The 26,550-nt window shown below is 41.1% G+C and overlaps 1 protein-coding gene and 1 pseudogene across 1 annotated transcript; both read left to right on the forward strand.

Moving 5' to 3' along the window:
* The first annotated feature begins 833 nt into the window (after positions 1–833).
* lpar3 (lysophosphatidic acid receptor 3) lies at positions 834–7,935 on the forward strand. The gene is made up of 3 exons (XM_030050397.1): positions 834–933; positions 1,677–2,437; positions 6,477–7,935. Exons 2-3 carry the CDS (start codon positions 1,690–1,692, stop codon positions 6,803–6,805), a joined length of 1,077 nt encoding a protein of 358 aa, XP_029906257.1. The 5' UTR covers positions 834–933; positions 1,677–1,689; the 3' UTR covers positions 6,806–7,935.
* A 3,839-nt stretch (positions 7,936–11,774) lies between these two features.
* On the forward strand, positions 11,775–26,023 carry LOC115357913 (atrial natriuretic peptide receptor 2-like; annotated as a pseudogene).
* The last annotated feature ends 527 nt before the right edge of the window (positions 26,024–26,550 follow it).

Raw genomic sequence — 26,550 nt, forward strand, 5'->3', positions numbered from 1 at the left:
GGAGGTCTCGAGAGCACATTGCCTTAACCCTCCTGTTCCCTTCAAATTTACTAATGCTTATTAACTGGGGTCAATTTGACCCCATTAATTAAGCCTCCAGAACATGATTATGATAAAACTTGTTACCCAGGTTTATGTGTTGCCTCCTTTATGAGTCTTGTTGACAATCTAAAATCCAAAATTGCCCTTTAAATAAAACATCCCCCCTCCCCATGTGGGACTCATGTTTTTCCCTCCCCAAGGTCATGTGAACTATCTGTGGTTCACTACTACACACATGGTTATGTTAGGTTTGGGCCCTGAAGCAGAGGGAAGTTTTTTGAAGATTATAAATGGCATGTCATAGTTGCTCAGTGTCATCCATAACAACTAAGTTAATTTATATTTACACAGTTGACCCAATTAAATTAGGAAAAGTCATGAAATATGTAGCCAAAATAAGGCAGTGTTAATCATCCATTTAGAGACGTTAAACATTGAACAGGATCAAACTGACCCTAAAGATAACCGGAGGGTCAAATCTGCTCTCTTCAATGGTCTGATGAACGGTACTGTGTTTATAAGGTTGTCATGGAGATCAGTGACTTGAGCCCGTGATGTACAGAGAGACACGGGAAACAGCTGGGGCCTCGTGCCGTCAACCAAGCGCACACACACACACACACACACACACACACACACACACACACACACACACACACACACACACACACACACACACACACACAGGAATTCAGATGCGAGGCTGCGCCGCTCACGCCCTCTGCGTCACCGAGCCCAGGACTCAAAACTTTCTGCCTCGACTTTTCCCTCTCAGTCGCTGCTGTCACCTCCTTCCTGAGAGCAGCTCCGACACCATGCTGGGAAGAGTCCGACACGGAATGAGTCACCAGTTCTGCTGACGGACCACGGACAGTTTACCGGCCACTACAGGTGAGCTCACCTGCTAATTATGAGCAGTTGTTACCATTTGTTACTCTATATTACGCATGTCGCGCGCTTTTCTTGTTCAGTTATGTTTTGGCTCGGCTACTGTCGACAAAAAAGACAAACAAAATGTTTCTCTTTCACGTTTTGTATTCACTACTCGAGTGGTTTATTATTCTTTGTCAGCCCAGTGTGGGAAATTATCTCCTTTTTTCCCCACGTGTGAAGCCTCATGTTATAATGAAGGTTTCAAAATAAGGGAAGAGTCGTCTTTTCGAGGAAAAAAACTTTATTTTGATGTGTGTTATCTGACAGGTAGACTGGCATATCAAAGAATTTCAAAAGCTAAGGCTCTGGTTACGAATGTCTTTTCATTGAACCAAAGTTATTACTTAAACTCTCCTTTCTTATTTTAGTCCAAGTTAAATTGCAGCCTAGCGATGGGAAGCCACTGTGATTTAAGCTGCATTCAAAGCAGCTTCTTCCAGTCAGAGGATTTTGGCACGTGAGCTTCCCTTTGGAGTCAGGTCATTTAATCTCTCACTGCCCAAAAGCTATTTGGCCATGAAAAGAACTGGCACCACACAAAGACCTGGTGTATTAAAACGTGTCGCTCCTGAAATGTAACACCTCTTACAGTCTCACCCTTATCTCGATAGTGCAACAGCCTGAATTTTCTAAAAGGGTGTCTTGCTTTTGTCATTCTCAACCTGTGCCAGTTGTTTAGTATTTTCAATGTTTCCCCACAGGCTCCCCAACAAGATGGCGGGGCAGAATCAGAGTCAGTGCCACTATGGCGAGATCATGGAGTTCTTCTATAACAACAGCAGCCAAAAGAAAGATGAATGGGACTCCACCCAGCTCATCCTGGTCCAGGTGGTGGGCTCTCTCTTCTGTTGTTTCATCCTGGTCTCCAACGCCATGGTCATAGCCGCTGTTATCACTAACAAGAGGTTCCACTACCCTTTTTACTATCTCCTCGCCAACCTGGCTGCCTCGGACTTCCTGGCTGGGATAGCGTATGTGTACCTCATGTTTAACACGGGGCCAGTGTCCAGACTACTGACAGTTAAGGGTTACTTCATCCGCCAAGGCCTCCTGGACACTAGTCTCTCGGCTTCGCTGGCCAACCTGCTGGTGATAGCCCTGGAGCGCTACATCTCTGTCATGAACTGGAAAGTCCACAGCAACCTGACAAAAAGGAGAGTGACCCTGCTGATCGTGCTGGTGTGGGCTATCTCGATCTTCATGGGGGCTGTGCCGAGCCTGGGCTGGCACTGCATCTGTAACCTGGAGGACTGCTCCCAGCTGGCTCCCATCTTCAGCAGGAGCTACCTGATCTTCTGGTCGGTGTCTAACCTGATTGTGTTCCTGGTTATGGTGTGCATCTACATGAGGATCTACATGTATGTCAAGAAGAAGACGTCAGTGCTGAATCCACACACCAGCGGCTCCATTAACCGCAAGAGGACGCCCATCAAGCTCATCAAGACGGTCATGACTGTGCTTGGTAGGTGTCCAACGTCACACACAAAAATGCAGTCAGTGCAGTGCATCTGATGAAAAAGCGGCGAGTCATACCATGTCTCTGCTACAGTAAGCTCTGTGACCCAGTGCTGTGCTGTCATGTGCTTTTTCTTTGGGTTTATAGGCACTCCGAAGCCAGTCACAAAGTTCACACAGCTCACTGAGTCAGTGCTGAACACGTTTGATTGTAATCTGTGTGTTCCTGATAGGAGAGAAAATGCTGAGCAAGTTGACAAACTGAGGCTTTTGCTATTCCTATGTCTAAATGCTGTTTATGCTTTTGGTAAATGTGCTAAGGGCTTGCCGGTGATATTTATAAAGCCAAGTGAGTCACACTCAGTGAGACTTTAGGTTCCACATACAAAGAGCAATGCATCAACAGTACCATCTCTCAACATTAGCAGTGATGATGAATATAAAATAGAAACAAAAAAAACACAAGAAAGAAGTTATGTAATGATTCAGTCGTAGGACCATGTGTCTCATGCCAACTTCATGTAGTTCTTTTTTTCTCCACTGCTTCTAGCGTAATGAGTACCTTGGAAAACATCAGATCACAGTACTGAATTTGTTATTAGCTCAAGTAAAGAAATGTGAGAAAGCTGAAGTTTAATTTTCACCACGTGCATTTTCACCCTCGATAAGACTGTCACATATCCTTTGCTGTGCCTCTGTGTTAAAGAGAATATGGTGTTGTAACAGGATACATTGCAGTCAGGGCAAAATACCTATTATCACACCACTCCCACCCTCCTTTCATGTAGCTCTGCAGGTCAGGTGAGTTTGATCTCTATCAACCCCAGTTTAAGATGTTATATTTTCCCAGTCTTTTTTTGGCAGTCATTCTTTAAAATCTTCCCAAAAACAAATAAATCAATCACATCAAACTACATGAAATTTGTCACGTTTTTGAGCAGTCCTTGTGCAGGATAAATAGGTCTGCCATTGTTCATTGTCTTTCTTAGCGCCTGTCCGGGTTGCTAGATATGTGGCGTAAGAGCCGCCTGTCTCAGTACGCAGCGTCTTCCAGGCGGCTGTGTAATTATCTCTTCCTGCAAGGACACTGCTCCTCCGCCTATGCGGTGTGCTGGCAACACCACACACTGCTCCTCTGTGGCCTTCACTGAAGAACCCCACCTCCCCCAACCAAAAAAAAAAAAAAAAAAAAAAAATCCAAAACAAAAAAAAAAAAGAAAAAAAAATAGAACCTATACTACACATACTTTAGAAGCCTGCAATCACTCTACAATTGCTTTCAGATGCACCATTGTCTCCTTTAGCCCGCCAAACTGTTGTTGCCGCAGTGTCTTCTTCAAAATTCCAGCTGAGATTAGTGAGGCTGTACTGTGGTGATTAAAGTGCATCTACTGGCGGTGTAGCGTTTAATGAATAGAGGGTATCAAACAGTTTTTGTATTCTGTCATCTGTCACATCAAGAAGAAATGTGGATGCAGGGAATCAGTGGCTAAGATTTGACCTCACCTGCCAACATGGAACTGCACGCCACAAACTAAATGATGTAAACAGTCCAAAAAAGGGTGCTGTCAAGCTTCTTGGCCCCTAAACATGCCTGACATGCTCCATTATGTGGTGTGGTGAAGACAAAGGGAGTATGGGGGAGGGAACGGAAAGGAATCTGAGAATCTTTTGTCATTTCCAGAAGCAGGTGGTCGGACCCATCACATGTTAGATTAACCAAGAAGAAAGTTAACCTTTGTTCCAGGTGAAAAACAGTCTGCCCAGGCGGAAACGGCAACTGGACAAACCAGTTCAGAGACACATAACCCACACGTGTTGCGTTGTGACCAGATCAAAATGAATGAGTGTTGAAATGTTACATATGGATACAGACAGATGTTTACTCATAAAGAGGTAATTATAACATCTTAACTGTGGGTGGCCTGTGCTGAAGAAGAAAAACCATGGAAGTAAATAGGTTATTCCTTGTAAATTTGCCCCAGGAATGAGTGGACTACTTAAAAACAAATGGAGAGAGCGTGTTTTTAAAGGAGTTCATTTGTGTAGTTTGCATGTGTTTGTACATCCCTCTTGAATGTAGGTCAAAGACAAAGAAGAGGACAGTGAGAAGAATATTTTGGTAGCCTTTTGCATCACAGTCTTCTCACTCTTGGCCTTTGTTTTGGTGCATATCACAGAGTGCATCACACTGCACTGTGTAAAGGTTAGAGCGACTGTTTTTATTCTTGAGGTGCGGCCACTGCGTTTTTCACAAAGCCTTTTTGAATGAATGCTGCCTGAGCACTGGAACACATGTGCTAGAAACATGGCTGCTTCCAAAGCCCAGATGTTTTTTTTTTCCTCAACGTCAAAGATTACAGGGAAAGAAAGTACTCTTTTAATTGGGGGATTATATCATAAACTGCCAGAGGAACCCCATTTGATGGGGTTTTACAGTAAAATATCTGGTGAACTTTTTCACTTTCAGTCCTAATGACAGTGAACACATTAGAACTGATGTCAGCACTTCTATCAGACTGTTTCAGTCTGTGCAGGTGTGAGTGTGTGCGTGTGTCCGTGTGTGTGTGTGTGTGTGTGTGTGTGTGTGTGTGTGTGTTTGAGAGAGACAAAGAGAGATTTCACTGTCTTTTTAGCCTGTATAGCACTACTCTTGTTTTTGTTGTGCAGATGTATTGAAGCCTTAGATGTGCAGGCAGCACATAGACAAGTTCCTACTTGTGGCTTCCGCTTAGTCCCAGAAATCCCATAGAAGCCGTTTTTTGTGCCCCAACATGTTTGAAACGGTAGACTCATTGGCTGAGGATGCTCCAATAGCCCAAACACTGAGCTACTGTTTTATTAACAAACAAACCAAGTTGCATTTTTAAAACAACAGCGACACTGTATTCTTTTGAACCGGTGCTCCAGCTTCTAGTAGAGGTGGTAGTGTTTGATGAGAATGTTATTAGACCTCTTCTATGATTTAGTAATTTAAATCATAGTCCTCATAGTTAGGACAGTTTTTCAATTAACAATTTGCTATGCTTGAGCTTCATAAGTGGAAATACTGGCAACCAATAAATATCCCTTGATTTAGTTTTGATCAGCTTTTTTTTTCCGGCAGTTTTTTTATTATTTGCCAATGTGAGCAGTTTATTACCATCAAGAGATTGGTGAGTTTTGGTAACCCCTGACAAAAGAGGCTTGGGACTGGTAATAAGGTTCTATTTTGAATCTTTGGAACAGCTGGGAAAGTCTGGGTTGGTAAAGTAAATAAGTAAGACTAAAGAAATGAGAGTAAATGAGAAGGGCAGTCAAGGTGCCCATGAGCAAGACACGTAAAGGGTTTCTTCACCCATAATGAATGATATTTGTATATCAAGTAGTCAGCCTGTTTGTTGAATGCCTGATAAGAAAAGCTGCCTTGCCAGCCATCATGGTAAACTTATATTCCAAAAATAACTGGTGATCTCAAAAGTTCAGTTCAATTTAAAAAGCTCAAGCTCGTCATGCAAAATAGTCCAACTCTGTGGGATCCAGTCGTATGTTCATGCATACTTACTTGCCATGCGTGCTACATGGCCACACATGAGGGGATTTTCCACATGTGGTCTGTGTGCAACATTTTAGGAAGTATTTGTATTAGGAAGTAATGTGCATACAAATGGATACCTGAGACTTGGATTATACTGCATGATCAGTGTGAGCTTTTTAAACTCAATTTATTTATTTTTTGTTTTGTTGTTGTAAACATAGTTTACCTCAAAAAATTGCGAGTAAAACTTCATCAGGGGTCCGTTGCAGCACATGGTTAGTACTTGAAACAAATGTCAGGCATTGTGGATGAAGTAACCCTTTAATCTCCAGCACCACAGTGGTGCTGTTTAGAAGTCTGTGGTCGCACAACCAGGTGTAAATACATGCAACTATACAAGTGAAAAGCAAAGCATTGCTTAAAATGCATGCCAAGCCCAACATTCCCTGCTTAAGTGAAGGTTACAAAAACATAGTAATGGCCTAGCCGCTGTTTAACCATGTGTGTTTTGGTGTAATTTACCCTCCAGGGGCCTTTGTGATCTGCTGGACCCCTGGCCTGGTGGTTCTACTGCTGGATGGCCTCCACTGTGAGAAATGCCAGGTCATGCTCTTCAAACGCTGGCTGCTGCTCCTTGCTGTGCTCAACTCTGTCATGAATCCCTGCATCTACTCTTACAAGGATGAGGAAATGTGGACAACCTTCAAGAACCTCCTCCGCTGCATAGGCAACGGCACCCGAAGGCAGCGGTCATCGAGGGCCAACGCAAGGCCGCTTAGCTCTGCGCAGGACACGGGCAACAGTCAGCCTCCATCAGACGAGACCAAGAGTGACGAACAGGGCATACTCAAGACCTGAAACTAGAGAGACAGAGGCAGTTCTCCTGTGAACTTGCAAGAACTTGCACCTAGCTCTGGTCGGATGTCTTTAGTGAAGCCATTGATGGGTCTTGACTTAACAGACAAAGCCAAACACATGACGAGGTTCAAACAGGTGAACCGCTCCAGTGTTGGCTGGACTTGTGACAAGTGGCTTTTGATGCACTATTAATGCCCACAGTGGGTGTGATTTTGGACACATAACTTCCATTATTTTTTTTAAGGAGAGATTCCTGTTGATGTTTTATCCTGCTTTTTGCATTTTCCTGATGACATTCCTGGTGGTTATTTAAACTTGGAGGAGTGGCTGAAGCAAGTTCACAATATGAAGTACTCAATAGTACATTTCTCTTTTTACCTAAAAGGAAATAAGGGTAAAAATGATGCAAAGGGTGATCTTAGTTTGCTACCTAACATAAATCTCTGTAACTCTCTGGAATTTTGATATCAGTTTACCATTTGTATCTTTTTAAGGCAGCAATACTGTAATGGATGAACTAGTTGAGAAATGCCTAGTCATATTCTGTAAAACTAAAGTTGCTTGGGGAAGGGGTTTTCATGAAAAAACATTTTTACACAAAGAAAAAAAAAACCCTCTATACTACTGTACTGTACATGTCTACCATAAACTGTAAGATACTGTCATAAAGAACTGATGTAATTTCAACTGTAAGACAGCTAGTCAGCTGAAAACCTTATAAAATTCCAAAAATTTCAACATCATTGCTAGTAGCTTGACACCCATGCATTTTTCAGTTTGCCTGGTTTTAAGGCTTTTAATGAACCTAAATGCTGTAGAGGTGAATGAATGATTTCAATTGAATTTAAAACATGGACATCACCGCCAAGTTGAGTTTTTTTTTTTGTTTTTTGTATGTGTATGCATTGATATCCAGCATTACATGCTTATTTTGGTCTGTTGTAGCTATTACAACTCAGTTTGGACAATCACACGTCATCATCTTGCTTTGTAAAGCAGTTTTGCCTCCAGGGAAGAGATAAGAGTCAAGAGTTTGTCTCCCAATCTGTCTGTCTTTATCAGCTCAACTAAACAAACAGACAAAACGCTCAGCTGCAGCTCCTCACCAAGGCAAACCTGTTCTCCCTGTGGTATTTTTACACATCCTTCCTGAGTCATTCGGTGGCTGCTGTTGCTCTGATGAAATAGCTGCTCACCTGAAGGCACAGGGGTTTGTAAAATGATGTTGCAACACACTGGATTCCTGACACAGGTATTCGCTGTGTACCTGCAGGATGTGCAAAGGATATGACTGAAGCATACTGGAACTCCCCACACCCCAGCCCCCCCCCAGCTTGGCCTTAAAGACAGATGATTAATGATTAATCATTTACAGGCTCCAGTGGCACTCTCCCTCAGCGGCTGTGCAGTATTTATGCCAATTCAACCACTATTTCTGTAAAGGGCATGACATCATTAAAGCCATTTTGGTTTCACCTTGGCAGTGCAGGAATGCTTCATATGCCAATTGTCGGGTGATGTTTTTCTTAATTTAGCTGAAATTTCATTCCCGTGTTGTGTGTCAGGGGCAATATGATTCTCTCATATTGCCTGTGACCCAGTTTTGAGTACCAAAACAGGATCACAAAGTATATAAAAACAAAAAATGTGTTAATTGTAACATGGAGTACCAGTTGGGTAGAGATTGCACCATCAGATTTTTTTTCTAGTAGTGTCAGGTGACTTATTAAAAAAAGAATGTCTACTAACAGTGATTGACACCTAAGTCGGCACCTAGGTAACTTAAACCGAACCATAAAATTACTTTCCTGTTCTTAAAGTTGATCTTAAAGTTATATGGTCTCCTAATGTTATGTAAAAATAACTGTGACGACGCTTGTAATGATTAACCTAAAACATCTGGTCCAAAGCCAACACAGAAATCATCTGACACTGATAGAGCAGAGATGGCTGTACTAACTATAGTCCATGATTGCATGTACTCAAGAGGTGGCACTTCAAGGGGATTTACTCTGGTTAGACCAATTAACGGATGACCTTTGGTCAGTCGAGTCAATCAAGTTAAAGAGGAGGTACAAGATGCTCTTGGAATTAGACTGCCCTTGCAACAATATTAATAGCCACAGGAAAGTGTTTGAATTTTAATTTCCCTCCTGGGATAAACAATTAACTTGACATTATCTGAATTGTCCTGATGTCATCCTGTAAATCCCACCTATTTGGTACCCAGCACAGGTTAAAACTTATTTGCAGTTTTATTTTCACAAAGAACTGGTACTTGTAGCACATTAAAGATTGTTATTGTGTAAGACATGTTTTGGGAGAATAAAGCATTGAAACACATTCTGTAGAGCATATGTTCACATCTGTGCATCTAAATGTAAATCTCCAACAAGCCACAATAACCAAGTCCCATTCCAACACATTTCTTCTTTTAGCTCCTTTGAATCCTTGTCTTGTTTCAAACATGACTTCCACTTTGCCCCTGTCTTTAAAATGCAGTCCAGTACTCTACCTGCAGTCCTATTTTTCAACCTTTCATTACATCATGTTATGTATTATTATAAGCAATCTGATTTTATGACATTCCTAATTGCCTGAATGTATTGAAATGATCACAAAGGCTCCTCTAAGCAGAGCCTGTGTCTCTTGACTGACAACAGATGGAGAATGAAACACAACACGTTTTCCTCACAGAGAAGGATTCAGGATTTTAATGACATATAAAGGCTCAGGTTAAGGTCTTAACTCCATTGAAGTTAAGTCATGTGGTTCCCATTAAGAACGTAGTGCAGGGAGAATGTCATCAGCAGAGCCCACCATAGATCTATCGTGACTGTTGCCCGCCTCTCTGGTTTTACATTCCCAAAAACATGAACAGTAAACTGTGGTGTGGCAGGCTTTCTTCTACAGCAGCGCTGTAATTATGTGTGCTTGAAAAGCCAATTAAATTTCACAGATGGTCAAAAATGCTGTCTTTTGGTTGTTGTTAATCCCGGCTCAGGCAAACAGTTGGACGCAGAGATGAGAAGTGTATGGGATTGTTTTATTCATAGATTTATTTTCAGCAGCGAGCACAACAACAAGTTGAGAAAGACTTAAAATTGAATTTCAAGTTCCCATGTTTTTCATATTAAGTTCCAAGACCCATGATCACAGAGCTGGTATTATTACCTCTGGTTAAAGAAACACCAAATACAATAAATGTACTTGGTACATGTTGCCATGAGTTTCACATAGTGGCACAAATGATCGGGACAAGAAGAGTTCATATACAGTGTAAACAGACAGTCCAATTATACATGATAAACAGCACACTAAATATTTTACATTCAACATATGTGGACAATATCTAGTGTTTCTTAGGAACATATAGTGTGTTTATCAGCCATAACATTTCAATGAGTGCATGCTCTAAGAATTTGTCCCCAGTGGAAATCATCATCACTGTTAAGGATGGAGGAGTATCCTGTAACCAAAAGGTCATGGTTTGATCCCTATAACAACCACAGTATCCATCAATGGCCAATGTGTCCATAAGGGTATAAGCTAAATCAGGATTCCCACTAATCCTGGAATATCCTGAAATGTCTTGGAAATACCTGTTTGATTCTGGAAAATTTGGCTGGGATTACATATTCAAATGTTTTCCTCAGTACATATTGTGCATTTTTATCTGCCAGTGCCCTGATTCAGTGCCCATTCATACCCAGTTATAGTGTTTTGGTATTTCTGTGTTCAGCAACGTGTGTATGGAAAGCCAAAGACGTCAAAAACACGTGAAACTGACACAGCGGTGTCGACACATTTGCACTTAGTCTATTTTGAAGTATTCCAAGATGACCTGTGAGTTGACAGCTAGCAAAGACAGAAGCCACTGAATATGTCCTAACATCCTGGGAAATTATTTCTTTAAGAAAATCTGATGTGCATGAACTAAGTAACAAGCATCAGAGCACTTTTCCCAGGTTAGTACCACAGTTTGTGTGTGTGTGTGTGTGTGTGTGTTACATTTTTATTTATTTATTTATTTATTTATTTTGATGAAGCAAGACAAATACATCACCAATGATTTAACATAGATTCAAGTCTTTATTGTCATTATGTAGAACATAACGAAATTTTGCAGACACTCCCGGCTTCAAAACACACATAAATAGCAACATAACTACTAAACATAAATACAAACCCGCACATAAATAACAAACATCGAGGAATAAAAAAAGGAAATAAATAGAAGAGTGAGGTAGTCAATAAAATGGGTAAAGTGCAGTGGGTAAAGTAAAGTAAAGTGATATAGACATTACATGACATCGCATGCATAGCCTACAAACAACTCTACAGTGGGACACAAGGCATTATATTAAACAGAGCCTGGGGCATAAGTGTGAAGGATAAGTTGAAAAGGCAAATGACTGTGTGAAGGAGGAAAAAAAACAAGAAAAGAAAAAAAGAAAAAAGGAAAAAAAACGGACAGGTTTTTCCTGTGACCGTATAGTTGTAGATTCTTCGTATTTCTTGTACTGTATATTTTATAGTTATAGAAGAAGAGAAGCAAGAAAGACAAAAAAAAAGGTTGACACCATCCTCCAGTGTGACAGGACGTGCAACATTTTTAGCACCTCTATTATAAGACAGTAAATATGACATAAGGCCATTCGAAAGCTCTGTGGGCCACAGATGCAACTCTTGGTGAAGTTGCCCTAAAGGGTGATGAAGGTGAGCTGAAGCACCTCGCTAAAGAGCCAGTGCTCACACACTGATTTGAGAGGCTCTTCTGCTGATTGGACAATTATGGTGGTGGGGTGTGTGGTATGGTTTGTGGTCTTGGGTTAAAGAGCAAGGTGACTGCAGACGTACACACACACACACACACACACACACACACACACACACACACACACTTGGCCATTCTCTCAGCCTCCCGGTCAGTCAGCTCAGAGCTCCCACAGCCGCGGCAGCAGTCCTCATGGCTCTGTGGACAGTGGCATCCCTCTCCCTGTGTTTCCTGCTGGTAAGCTCTCTGCACTGGGGATGGTTTTGGGACAATTTACAACAACAGCTATAATGGAAGCAATTCCACAGAGCACCAAGAGCCAGGGGATGTTTAAGGCTAGCCTGTAAGTGCACTGCACCATTTGGTGACATGGAGGCAGGGCCGAAGCAAACAGACGGCATCTAATGGGGATATCGCACTGAGAAAGGAATACGAGCCAGTACAGAAATTTAGAATATAATATTGACATTTTTCCCTTTTGCCTGAGTAACCCCTCTTGCTTTTGTTGTCTTGTCAGAAACACTTGTTGCAGCTGGCATGGCTTGTGCTCTTTCTGTGTGCTTGGTTACTTACCAGTCTGGTGAGGGGTTTGTGAGAATGATTGATAAGATTGTGAGATATACACATACAATTTTCTCTCCGTTTTAAAGATAGCTTTATTATTATGAGTGGTGTGTTATCAAATCATTAATTTGACATCTTGCTTTTGGTAGTGATGGTGATGTTGGCTCGTGTATGTTTTTTTATTTTGTACCTGGTGCCATTATCATTTGGCATCACAGGCAAAAGTGCTGAGTTGAGCAGTGTTGCTTGTTTGATTTGTTGACATACTAACACAGCCAGCACTGACTCACTGATAAATTACTACACACACATTACACTTGAGTGCATTTGCAATATTCTGTGTGCATACAAAAGAAAACCTTAATGCAATGCAAAATCACTTTAGATAAAAATGCTTGCTGTCTTGTGTGCAGGGGGTAAATTGCTGGCATGATCTGGACAACACAGAGTTTGACTGCTGGCCGATTGAAAACCCAAATGACTACAACATGATTAGCTGTGGAGGTAAGTTTTTCTTTTTCATCTGCCCGTCTGTGTGGATCTTTATTTGTTGGCTTAACTGGTTTTCTCTATTAGCAAGTTAGCTGTGCATGCAAAATCCATGCTTGCACTCGTTCCTCTGGGTTGAGATACAGCACATAGCCTTCCTTTAATGCATGCTTGCTCCTGCATTATGAGGCATGTCTGTCAACTGTGCATGTGTTTGCAAGCGAGGTCAGGCACATGTGTGCTCCCGCAGGGCTGGAAATGGCTTGGGTGCAGCGTCCTCCAGAGAAAGTCACCAACGGGGAGGAGTTCAACGTCACCTACACCGTGACTGCTTCAGATTCCTTCTACGAGTACGCGGTCAAGAACAAGATCTTCCAGTTCAGGTGAATGAAGTGCAGAAGCGCCAGTCTGGAATTTTGAGCCCTTTTGCCATGCCTATATATCATGCACACACACAGACAGTGATATAAATACATATGCACAATCATGCAGGCTCAAACAAATGCTCATGTTTTCATTTGATTTGATTCACTGATTGTTATTTGGATGCTGGGAAAAGAACTCCACAGTACAGGTTTAGAAATGATCAGAGGAGCTATAGTTCAGGATTAAAAGGAATAAAGATCAAAACACATTCTAACTTAATCCACTTTTCATTTTCAGACAAGCTTATTTTAAGGGTTGTTTTTTTTTCCTTTTCTTCCAGTGACCAATCAGAGGCCAAGAGATTCTGTCATGAGCATGAGTGCCCAGCAAACTGGAACAATGCCAACGAGCTCAACTGCTGTGTGTACCACGCCAACATCCACTCCTGTCCCCTTGCCCTCATGGTCAGTGTCCACCAGTGTCAGACGTTGTGTTTGTTTTTGGCATATATACAGGGTGACCCAAAAAAACGGGAATCTTTGAAGTGCGTATTGGCAGACATGAGCAAGTGGCAGCACAATTTTTAAAAAATGAATATTCCGTCATTGTTTCTTAAATGGCATGTTTTAAGGTTTCAATTACTATGAATAAAATATTTTTCTTCCATCACTCTTGGTTTTATTGGATTGTTAAAATGTTCCCGTTTTTTTATGTCTGTATATATGTCTTTAAACCATGTGTTGTTTTCAGGTATATGGGTTCTCAATATTTACCAAAAGAATAATGACAAATCATTTTTCCAAGGGTAATAAAAGTGTGAAAATTGTTGATGGTAAAAAAAAAAAAAAAAAAAAAAAAAAAGGTTACTTTGTGAATCAATGAAAAACTCCCAAGACCTCTAAAATACAGTCCATCCACTTCCAAAAGAAACATTACCTGAAAGTCTTCATATGATATTTCAAAAGTATATGCAAATTAGACCTGTAATCGACTGTTTAACACAAAATCACCTTTGTTATTATATTAGCTCCAGCTATCTTAATTTAGGGTAGGATTTTGAGTTTTCAGAGCCATATCAGTGATATGAGTTGGACTGAAAACACTCCAGTGGGCTCTTACTGGACACCAAATAATTGCCACTGAAAAATCAACACTTGTCAGCCACACAGATTCACTGTATAGAGGTCATGAAATAATCAGACAAATAATCTTAACAGAGACAAGGTGGAATATGTGGCCCGTGGATTCCCGATGACGGCAAGATAGTGACGCACACCGTATCCAAAGCTGGCAAGATGACCCAGAAGTACTGGACTTCAAAGGTAAGCAAACTAAACAACTCGCCCTCGTGGGCCTTTTCAACAAGATGTGTGTTAATTCCGCCACATATTTGACTTAACATAGCTATGTTGTTATTAACATGCTAAAAAGAAACATGGCACTAACATTGCCACCAGTAAAAATTCACATAATATTATAATGCACTTTGGATACAAGTGTACAGGTGTGCAGACACATGAATGGGATCAGACAAATCATAAATCACTATATATTAAAGACTAAACAATAAATGGATAAAAAATAATTCAGTATCACCAGTGTTCTAGTACATGAATCTCATCATGCTCATGTTCAAAAGCATTTCTGTTTGCTGTTTAAAATACGACAGAATATTGTCTTTTATGAAGTATTGAAAAAAAGGCCTTGTGGACAGTGGGCTCTTCTACAGTTTTTGTTTTTTTAAAGGTTACTCAAAGCCGCATTGAGTTGGCTTCATTTGTTTTGTTTTGCAGAATCTCTTTAATCTCCTAATAACGCAGCAAATGTAAATCACACTGATTTGCATGAGCGGACTGATGGTACTTGGACATTTTAGTTTGGTCCACTCATTGTGTTGTTTTGTTTAGGTGGTGCTGATCCATGTGGGAGTCACCTCAGTCATTGCTCATATCAAAATAGGCCAGATGCACGCGGCACTGGAGTCCAAGGTGCTTGTCGTCAGCGCCCAAGGTCAGTCTGCTCGCACTCAGAAAGTATCTATTTGTTGTCATGCTGAAGGAAACTCCTGCTGCTGTTGTTTCTGTAGGTGTTTTGCATCACGGAGTTAAAGCAGATAAAACAGCTGTTTTTACCAAGCAGGTAAAGTGACCAAGGGCACATGGTGAGTTACAGCACCGGCCGGAGAGTTGTCTCAAAGAAAAGGCTGACATACAGATGGCCTAGCTCTAAGTCATTCATTGTTTGCATTACAATTTTAATTCAGTGGGTGGATTGATTTTGATTTGCTTTTATTTACATGTCGCTTATCAAAGTGCCCAGCCTTCATTCAGTTTTTCATACTCATCTGGACAAAAGAAATCAGCATAAATGGAGAACATTTTACCACAGTAAACACAACAGTCATGCAAAAGATGAATATCAGTATCAGTGGAACCTGGAGCATGGTGGCAGTATGGCTTGTGAGATGTGTGACTGTGTCTCAGTGTGTGGGGATGACGTCTGCGAGCTGGAGGAGAACTGTCTCAACTGCCCTGCGGACTGTGGCATCTGTCCCATGTCCATCACTATCAAGGTGGCCATTGCGCTGCCTGTCGCCCTCTTCTGCAGCGGCTTCATCTTAACCATGGTGGTGAGTCTCCAGACACACGCACACACACACACACACACACACACACACACACAGTTTTCAGATCTTTGGCTCTGACAGGGGTTTTTTTTGCCTTCTTTATTTCTGTCCTACAGTGGTTTCAGTACCAGAAACAGAAGATGTTTTGGGACGAAAGTTGGATCATCAACTACAAGAACATAATGTTCGGTAAAATGTCTGAATATGGAAGAAATCCTGACCGTTTACAGCCATTTCCCACAGAAATGTATGCCATCCAATCATCTGAAACCTCAAGACTTTGTATTAAATATTCAGTGGTTTTCCTTCAAAAATATATATATTTAGCATAAAATGACTGAGACCCAATGCATCATTATAATGTGAACTGCAGTATGAATTTGAATTTTTCTTTGAGAAACCTGAAAGTATACACACAGAAACAGCTGGATGAGGAGTATCAAACGCTGCAGGTGTGTGTGCATTGGGCTGGAAGGAAATGAAGCTGCAGTGACTCCATCTCTGATGTAATTTCATATAAGCAGGATACTGTCTGGGCTCCACAGGTAAAGTGTGCTACATGGGCTTCTGTAGCACCACCAGCCTCCAGCCGGTCAAGAGTAACTCCAGCGTGAGCCGCACCACGGATGTGACGGTGTGCACGGTGGTCAACACCTCCTTCAAACAGGGCTTCATCCAGCCAGGCATCTAGTGAGACATCTTCTCTGTAACTTCAGCCCTGTTTAATGTTTACATTTGTGATAGTAGTGCAGCAAACAGGAGGGGAAAAAGTGACCTACAGATTGAAGATGACTTTTTTAAATCCAAAAATTGACAGATCAATCATTTCATGGGAGCCACAGTTTCCAGTTTCAGTTTAACAAAATAAAATGTCCATCATCTAAAAAGTGAGATATATTCAAACTTAGAACATAAAATTAAAACAAATGATGGTCCTTTCCATAGTTAACAGTTTCTAACATTGCTGTAGATGCTATCTACTATATTTAACTAGTATTTATTTAACTATTTAATAATGAATTTTTTTCCCCCCATCAAATTCATATCAGTGCTGACATTATCCCTTAATGATTTTTTTATTCTGCTAGTGATGGGAGAACAGTAGCAGTGAAACACATCCAGAAGAAAAACTTCACCCTTTCCAAAACCATCAGAAAGGAGGTGAAAGAAGTTAGGTGAGGAAAATCTCACACCGGAGAATGACACATATTCACATGAAAATAACATAATTTCAACCCAAATCCATTAGAACACACTTGTAAATGTAGCAGATGTTACTATTTCAAATACAGCACTTCCTCAAAATACAGATCAAGATGAAATTATAACTGATGAACTGCTGTGTTTTTTTTTTTTTTTTTTTGAAAATGAAGAAGATACCCATACATTGAGTTAAGCCTTTTTTTCTGGCTTCCTCAGCAAAGTAAGGTCAAAACTAGTGCTCTTCGGGCGCATTTCCATCTGGGAAAGATTCGTCTTGGCTGAAATTTGGTCAAAGACACCAATAAAGGAGCATCAGCTCAGTCATTGCCATCATTTTCTCTTGCATTCTCTTAGCATTCCTATTTATTAGAACTTCCACTTAATTCTGTGCAAAACTGAATACGAAGATCTGAGAGAACTGAAAGGAGGTTAGAGGAAGTATTTAAGTGTTCAACCTCTGTTTCCCAAATGATAAGATAACGGCTCCTCCAGAATAGCCATCGTTATGTGCTTATTTGTGAACTGTTTCATCATAATTAGGCAACTGGACCATCCCAATCTCTCCAAGTTCATTGGTGGCTCCATCGAGGTGCCTTACGTCAGCATCATCACTGAGTACTGCCCCAAAGGAAGCCTGTCAGATGTCCTGCTGAATGAGGAAATCCCCATCAACTGGGGCTTCAGGTCAGACAAACACTCACACTCACAATTATTTACAATGGTACTTTAATTGTTAAAATTGTTATTGTTATTAATATTACTAGAAGAAGCTATAGTAGGGGTAGAGGTAGGAGTTGTGATAGTGATAATAATATTAGTTGTACTACCTTGCATGCAGCCACAGGACACATTGTGTGTGTGCATGTACAACCACAATTATAGACACACCCTAATATTGACCCACTAGTTGTCTAGCAAGGCTAAACCTTCCACTGAAACCAAGCAGGTTCATGCTTGTTTATGCGGGAATTTACTCACTTAAGTGGAAGATAAGACAGGTACACCTCAAGTGAGTACACTTTCTTCTTTTCAGTGCCTTGTCCAAGGCAATTAAGTATTGTTGAGCCAAGTGCCTTACTGTAGGGCACCACATGTCACTGAAGTCAGACTGATGTTTGGTCATTCCTGCGCCCAGGTTGTCCTTTGCTACTGATATTGCCCGGGGGATGGCCTACCTGCACCAGCACAAGATGTTCCATGGCAGACTTCACTCCAGGAACTGTGTCATCGATGACCGCTGGGTCTGCAAAATCTCAGGTAGCTGCTTTTCAAGGCACTAAAAGAGCTAAAAGTTTCAGATCCTTGAAAAGCAACTAAAGGAAGTGAAACTTCTGGTTCTTTGAATGAGCGTGAGAAAGAGAGACAAGGACAACAGGAGGACAAATGCAGAGGAGGAAATGAAAAGAGTATCTGTGTTACAAGTAAATTATCTGCCATGTAAATTAACTACCATGAACCAAATAGAAAATAATGTTTTATTTCTCTCATTCACTGGCTTTCTCATGCACAGCACCGCGGCACTTGTTTGTCTCTCTCTTGCTCATCTGTGCTCTCAGCTCCATCGTGCTATACCTCTCTTTTTCACTCATCTTTTTTTATAATTAGTGGGGAAGTCAACAGCAAAGTCTCATATTACCTTTAGCATTATAAAACAAAGAGAAATGTCATCCTCTTGTCCTAAACCGCTCCTAAGTTGACACTAGAGTACTTCCTTGTTTTGTGAATGAAAATGGTCCACAAGTTAAAGCAGCTGTGCAGTGTGTTTGACCAATCACCAATGGTCATACCTGCAAGCCTCACCCATAATGTTCCTGGGCCATTGGAAAATATTAACCCCTGAGCAGAGACATTTTGGTAAAAAGTGGTAAAAAGCTTAGTTGCGGTCACTGGAATTCAATTTTGACCCCGATCCTTGCGGTCGAAATGAAGACAGTCCCTGAAAAGGTTCCTAGTCCTCAGGGAATATATATAGATCCTGGGTAAGCCAAGTTAATTTTTTTCCGTCCCTATTTTTATATGGAAATATTCAGTTTTGAGAAAATAAAAGATGATAAATAAGCATAATTTAGTAGAGTGGTCAACATACGCATCAGTTTACAAAGACTTTGAAAAAAGACAGTTCTCCACAGGAGTTGTTGTACTATTCTGCCACATCCAACAGTATCAATATCAAGGCAAAGTGCAAAAATAACATCCTGAATCCCTCTTGTCTGACTGTGTGTTTGGCTGCAGATTATGGGCTCACGGCATACAGAAAGGAGGACTTTGATGCCGTCAGTAATGGCTTCCACTGTGGTGATATAAACCGTATTTACTGTGCCCCAGAGGTCCTGCTGGGAAGCAGCTCCAACATCACACCAGCAGCAGATATCTACAGGTGTGTGTCTCATTTTAGATTTGGAGCATAGTAAAGTCATTATAGGCGTGAAAGAATTGAAGAAGTGATGATGGAGATACAGTACACAGGTGCTTTTCTTCCCTCTTTCATTAGTATTGCCAATAAAAATCACTGTTCTCTCAAAAATATGAATGAATTGAAATAATGCAAGCTGAATCTAAAAGTAGCTACCAGCACTGGAAAATGTAATGAATATGATGTCCCCTCTATTTTGCCTTCCACTCTGCAGCTACTCCATGATCTTAGTTGAGATTGCAACTCGCTCTGACCTCATTTCAGTGAGTATGACGAGGCCTCTCCATAGATTACAACCTTTGGATTGCCTTTGATGTTTGCTTTGTAACTGGCGAGCGTCCCTGACAGGACCAGGCCGAGGGAGTGAAGATGGATATAATGTGGCGCCCCCCTCTGCCTGAACTGAAACCAGGGAAGGCAGACACTGACTGTCCCAGCCGAGGAGACTACTGTGAGGTCTGTCAGATGTGCAGATGGTGCAACTATGATAACGGTGTAGGGTAAATGGTAATATTGGTATTAGTTAAACTTGTAGATTGAACAAAATGTGCAGCAGCAATGAGAATAACTGCAAATCAAAGTAGAGAGGTTACCAACACACCTACAGATTTATTATGCTATTAATTTAAGTTTTATCATTTACTATTCATGATACCCATGACACAAACATAGTCAGACAGTGTGGCTGTTCTCTCCCCTCTGTAACACCTGAACAGCTCATTAAGAAGTGCTGGTCCCACAACGTCACCATGAGACCCACGTTTGAGCAGGTGAAGAAGATGCTCGACAAGATGAACCCACACAAAGTCAGCCCCGTGGATATGATGATGAACCTGGTAATAACTCGCTGGAAAATATATGGAAATAATATGGAACTATTTGGGTCGACAAACTAGACAGTGTGTGCAAAATCTGCCCAGCTGTGAAATCATACTGTATGGATCAAAACCTACACTCACATAAAACTCCTCCAGAGGATATTTTTTAGGAAAGGATTCAGATGACATCAAAACTAATCAGCCTCACAATAATTAGATAAAAGAATAATAACTATTCTTGTAAAACCTGCAGCAAAAAGGCATTTGCAAATTCCTTCAGTGGTTCATTTTGGCCTATGTATCTGATCAGCAGGCAGGATTTTAACAAGTACTTTGACGAGTTCCTGACTGTCTGAATTGTCCTGATATGCCATACCCCACCACCTAGTCTTCCAAAAATAAATACAAAGAATTATTTGCCTCAGGTCAGGTTCTTGTCAGATGCATGCACTGATACAGTTTTCTGTCATCCTGTTGTAGATGGAAAAGTACAGTAAGCACCTGGAGGCCATAGTCGCTGAGAGAACACAGGACCTTCTTCAAGAGAAACAGAAGACAGATCGGCTGTTATACAGTGAGTCTGGATAAACACGAGGAGTGATGAGGGAGGAGCCACACTGATTCCAGTTACAATCCTTTGCCAAGCACACCTAATGGAAATTTATCTCCGTGATTTTGTAGACAGCACTGGGCATGTTTGGTCCAGGCAGGACAGGATTTAAAGTGCACACGGTGCAAACGGAAGGCAAGACATGTGTTAACTAGTGGTCCATTAAAATCACTGTACATATACATTCATTATGTATGTCCCTTCCACAAGAGCTGCAGCTGTAGGAGGAAGTGTTGTGACTGTCTAATCATCTGTTCATCTGGTGTATCTTGAGATAACATAGGCCAAATCAGCACTGCCATCTAGTGGTGAAAGAGTGGCACTTACATCATTCCTACCCAACCAGACCCCCCCAAAAAATTACTCTAACAACAAAAAAGCTGTCAGTTTCTGTTATCTTTTAGATATAGCACAAATCATTTCATTCAGGCCATCTGTGGTTAGATATGTTCGAAGAAAGCAGAATGTCAACACACACTCCAGGATAACCAAGATTCATGTAATAAATGTTTCAGCTGCTGAGATGTGTGTTACCTAAATAAATCTTTTTGCATTTGAGCTTGGAGTATACGGTGACATTTTCCTTTTATCAAGTGCTTGTCACCAGTCTGACCTGCACCTCAATACTCCAGGTGTGCATTTGCTCTGTGTCTGATTTTTTTTTTTTTTTTTTTTTTTCATGCTCAGGTATGTTACCAAAGCCAGTGGCTGATGACCTTCGTCAAGGCCGAACGGCTGAGGCTCAGAGTTACTCAAATGCAACAGTCTACTTCAGGTGTGTGCTCATCCAATTGTGGCATAATAGCCACAAATGTTTTCTAAAGTTTGATTTTTTTTTTCAATGGACATATAATCTAATTGTAGATTCTACAGTATACAGTTTCACTTGCAAATTTTTCATCAGCAAACTTGTGCATTCTGGTTGCCTGCATCTTTGATATTTCTCTGTCAGAGCCACTTTATTTATTTATTTATTTTTTTTCACTTTAATCTCAAAGAGACCAGTTGATCCAATGAAAAACTAACATTGTCTTGTTGCCTGGTGGCAGTGATATTGTAGGCTTTACTCAGCTATCAGGTGCCAGCACTCCCCACCAGGTAGTGGACTTCCTTAACCAGCTCTACACCACCTTCGATGACATCATTGACAATTACGACGTCTACAAAGTTGAGACAATAGGGGATGCTTGTAAGTATGGAGAATTATATTAGTAAAGTGATGAAACATAGCGATGAAGTGCCTAAAAAACAAAAAGAAAGAACATCAAAACTGCTGCAGGAAGAAACACACAACAGGAATATGAGAGCATCTCAGCATGAAACATGCAAATTAGAAAAGAACAAAATATAATATGACAAAGATACAACTAAAATGGATAGCAACACTGAAAAGGCAGCAATGTGTCTATATTCTACCACTAAATATGTGTTTTGCCAATTTATAGTACCCCATTTTACCCATGTTTAGAGATGTATTATCCCACACTTCTCTTGGTATGGAATAATGGCCAATCTTCTAGATATGGTGGTCTCTGGGGTCCCGAATGAAAACGGCATCAATCATGCTGGGGAGATAGCGAGCATGGCCCTGGATCTGGTCAGCGTCTGCCATGCTTTTAAGATCCCACACAAGCCCACCACGCAGCTGAGGATACGTGCCGGCATCCACTCAGGTACTGCACTCCATCCCGTCTGCAACTGGGATCTCTTTGTCCACTTGCATCAATCACATCCAGGGTCACAGGGTCCCAGCCAATTTAGGGCAGACTGCCACTCAGTTAAAAAAAAAAAAAAAAAAGTAATCCATCGGTCTGTGGCAGTCCATTTAATGACTGTCTTCCAGCCAGAAACCTCTGTTTTATTGAATTATGGGATGGTATGGGTACATTAAAATTTGGTACAATAACACAGACACCAATATTTTTCCATGGGTTAGGAAAAGAAAGGGCTTTCAGATGACACATCAACTGATTAAACCTCTAAAGGTGATTTTATAGCCTTAGGACTAGAGAGTACCCTTGTTGAATCCATACATATAAGCATTTATATCTTAAATCTTTGTAACATTTTTTGAATCAATTGTGGTCAATTTGACCCCAGTAATTTAAAACGCTGGAAAATTTCATAAAAAATGTTACCCAAATTTATGTGTCAGGTACTTTATGTTTCTTGTTGACGATCTACACAGCCCTTTAAATAAAACATACCCCCCCCCCCACACACACACACTATACATTAAAGTTATAATTATATTGAAATTAATTATACTGAAATCATGTTTTTCCCTCCCAAATGTGTCACATTAACTGTAATTCTCGCACTTCTATAAATATGGTTATGTTTGGTTAGGGCTAAAACAGAGGGAGTTATAAATGGCATGTTATAGTTCCTCAGTGTCATCCAAAACAACTAAAACAAAGGTGTATAAAATGTTATGTATAAAAATAAACAGCTAAAAATCCATAGGGTCAACTTTACCCAAAAAAAAATTACCCACTTATCCCCATCAAATCAGGAAAAGTCATATGTATCAGTCAATATGAAGCAAAAAAAAAAAAAAAAAAAAAAAAAAAAAATGAATGAATGGGGTTAACCCCAGACATAATAGGAGCATTAAAATGTAGCACTGAAACTCAACTGACTTGTGAGAAACCAGCAAACATTTAGCTGAGAGAATGAGTGAATTTACCACACTAAAAGTTATCAACTCAGTGAAAAACTATTTAGAGATTTGCCTAAATTTGAATAAATGACTGTATGGGTAATCACAAAATGGATATGGCATTGAACATCCTTTTAGCAGAAGGTGCTTATAGACAGAAACCAGAGAGCCCAACACTTGAACTCGTGATGTCATCAAGATGTGAAGCCAGGAGCTGCAGACCGTGAGCGGGACATTGATTTTGATGACCCATGGGATACTTGAGTTTCTCTTCACAAATGTTGCTCATGCTATGGATCAGCTCTATATTTCACATCACGATGACATCACAGTTCTGTTGAGACATACTGCGGGACTATAGATGAACTATTAAACTGAGTGATATTCCCCTTCCCCTTTAAATAACCTCAATAGTTACTGTAGTATTCCCTTTATCTTGATTATTTCTCCTATTCACTTTGTGGCTAAAAGCGGTGCTTTCAGTTGCTGCTGTTTGTCCTGACAGGACCTGTTGTGGCCGGTGTTGTTGGCACCAAAATGCCACGTTACTGCCTCTTTGGGGACACGGTGAACACGGCCTCACGGATGGAATCAACAAGTGAAGGTAATGAGGGATTTGATACAGTGCAGAGGCCTTGACCCAATAAAGGATACTGTCGGGATTATTTTCTGAGGATCTGTAAAATTGCACTGCATCGCGTGCATAGTCGCTGCTAATGTGGTCCTGCTGTGGTTGAAGAATGTGTCTACAGTACGGTTTGTGTTGTAAATGGCTCTGACAGGAGGACAGAATTAGTCTTTGGCCTGTGCTGTGGCTGCTGCCTTTGTGCCAGGATAGATTTTCTCTGTGCAGGCTCACCAGCCCCCCACTGTGCCGTTACATCAATGAGGACAGACACTGCTCACTAAGCACCTAATCCTCTGCACCAAGCAAGTGGGACAATGGAGGGAGACAGTGAGGCTCTGGAGAGAAGGGCAGACTGTAGGCCTAACAGAAAAAAATACAAAGGTCCAACTTTAAAAAGATATCCATAAAAATGGTCCAAACACCAGGTCTTTGCTATCGCCATATTATATTTAGGTTGGGCATTTTTATTGTGCTCTCAGTTTGGCCGTTTTGAAATATATTATCAGTTGATTGTACAGCATGAAGTAAGATAAGATAAGATATTCCTTTATTAGTCCCACGGTGGGGAAATTTCACAAGTTTTAGAGGTATTAAAAATATGGGAATTTTTTAAATAGAAAATGTGCTGCAAATTTCTGCATAGTGTATTTTAAAACTAATTCACTTTGGATGAGACAGTAAACTATTCTCAACCTATTGGTCAATTTGCACCGTGCATGTTGCATATCAGTCACTGTATGAGTTTCCTCATTAATGAATGTGTTGACAGCTCTGAAGATCCAGGTGAGCGGAGCCACAGCTGATCTGCTTCACACGCTGGGAGGGTACGTTCTGACGTGCAGGGGCTCTCTCAATGTGAAGGTGAGCTTACTTGTGTTTTAAACGTAAGTCCATGTGTGCAACTTGCACTGTGACATTTGCAATGTTTGCTGAGGCAGCAAAATCACACCAAGAACCCCACCTATATCCCTGGGAAAACATGCCTCCTCAAAACACTGCAAAGAGGGCTATGTTAAAGACATTCCTGGACTTGGTCATGGTGGTTGCCATAGAAACTTGACCTTTTGTTGTGGATGGGTGCACATCTCACAGAGTCGAATCCACTCAATCTCTTGAACTGCACCCAGTTAGACTGAGCAGATTTGCCATGCACAGTTTTTCTCCAATTACCTCTGGTTATCAATAAATACTCTTCTGGGAGGAAGGTACTTTTAAAAGGCCGTTAGCTGCAAAGATAGACACATGAAAGCCACTGTGATCCTCTTTGAAACCGACTGGAAAAGGCACAGGAGTAATGATGAAGCTGAGATTTAAAATGATCACAGGAAATCTGACCCCCACTGAAGAGATTTCAAGAGAGCATGGGCTGGGTGTGTCTAATATTCACTCTGTCTTGTCCCATTGCCTTTGTATTCACATTGTAACCTAAGACATCTATGTGGGTGGTGCTAGTGTGGTTATGGGGAGGGAGGGCGCTCCTTCGTCCCAAGGGATGGGGCGCTTGACTGATTGTCTTATGTCTTAATTAGGGCAGGCCTCAGCTGCTGGGCTCTGCTCCCCAACCAAGCCTGATGGCCCTCATTTAAAATTCAGAGAGAGAACACATGCTTCACATTATGAACCTTCCCTCTCTCTCTCTCTTTCTCCTTTTTCTTGACTAAACAGGGCAAAGGGGAGATGACAACGTGGTGGCTTGAGGCGAAAAGAGACGATCACACAGACCCGCTGCTCAGAGCCATTGACTTCAAAGGAGTCCCAGTGCCAGTGAGCGACTAAGGAGAGGCGTCTCGGTGTAACCTCAAATTCGTCCATAACTGTATGAAAAGTGTTGAAAAATCGTGCTGTGCTGTAAAGATGTTTCCAGTGGTGTGTTTTGGTAATGATACTGTGAAGAAATGTGTAGACACAATCATAAACTAAAGCATTTATTCAGAATTCAAACATGGCTTTTCCCCGTAATTTGAATATGAGATTGTATCAGCACGGTGTTGAATTGTGTGCCGTAGAACGAGAGTCAGGACTTTCTTACACTTTTACTGTACGGTCATACTGTCATTGATGATGGACCCCACTGGACCTTTAAAATGTAATAAAAGCATTGAAAAAATAAAAATAAAATAAATCTAGGAGTCCAACTTATTCCTGTTGAAGGCTTAGCTAATGAAGACCTTGACTACCATCGAGGTAATGTGCTTACTGTAAGTCGCTTTGGACAAAAGTGTCTGCTAATTGACATAATGTCACGTATCGTCATTTGATGTCACGGAATGTAATGGAGACAGATGAAGACAAATGAAGTCTAACTGTCCATTTGGGTTATAACTAGGACTTGTGCACCACTACCTCTTTCCTTTTCTGATGGATCTTGCATGGACAAAGGTTGTCTTGTCCACCATTACGGTTGTGTCATCAGGACTCAGTCAGGCTCTGCACCCTGACCTCTGGAAAGCCTCCTCATCACTCAAGGATCCAGAAAAGACAGCAGATACAAAAGTGGTTGACTCACTGGGTGTCCTCCCAACCCCCCCCCCCCTCCTTGCCCTGAGGGTGCAGTCACATTCAAGTGTAGCATGAAACTTATCCTTCATT

This window comes from Myripristis murdjan, chromosome 4 (genome assembly GCF_902150065.1).
Source record: "Myripristis murdjan chromosome 4, fMyrMur1.1, whole genome shotgun sequence".
NCBI lineage: Eukaryota > Metazoa > Chordata > Actinopteri > Holocentriformes > Holocentridae > Myripristis > Myripristis murdjan.

Bases quoted from the DNA above. Each gene is read 5' to 3' on its own strand.
- lpar3 (XM_030050397.1), top strand. From the start codon at position 1,690: ATGGCGGGGCAGAATCAGAGTCAGTGCCACTATGGCGAGATCATGGAG. The intron at 2,438-6,476 runs GTAGGTGTCCAA...TTTACCCTCCAG, and splicing joins GACGGTCATGACTGTGCTTG to GGGCCTTTGTGATCTGCTGG.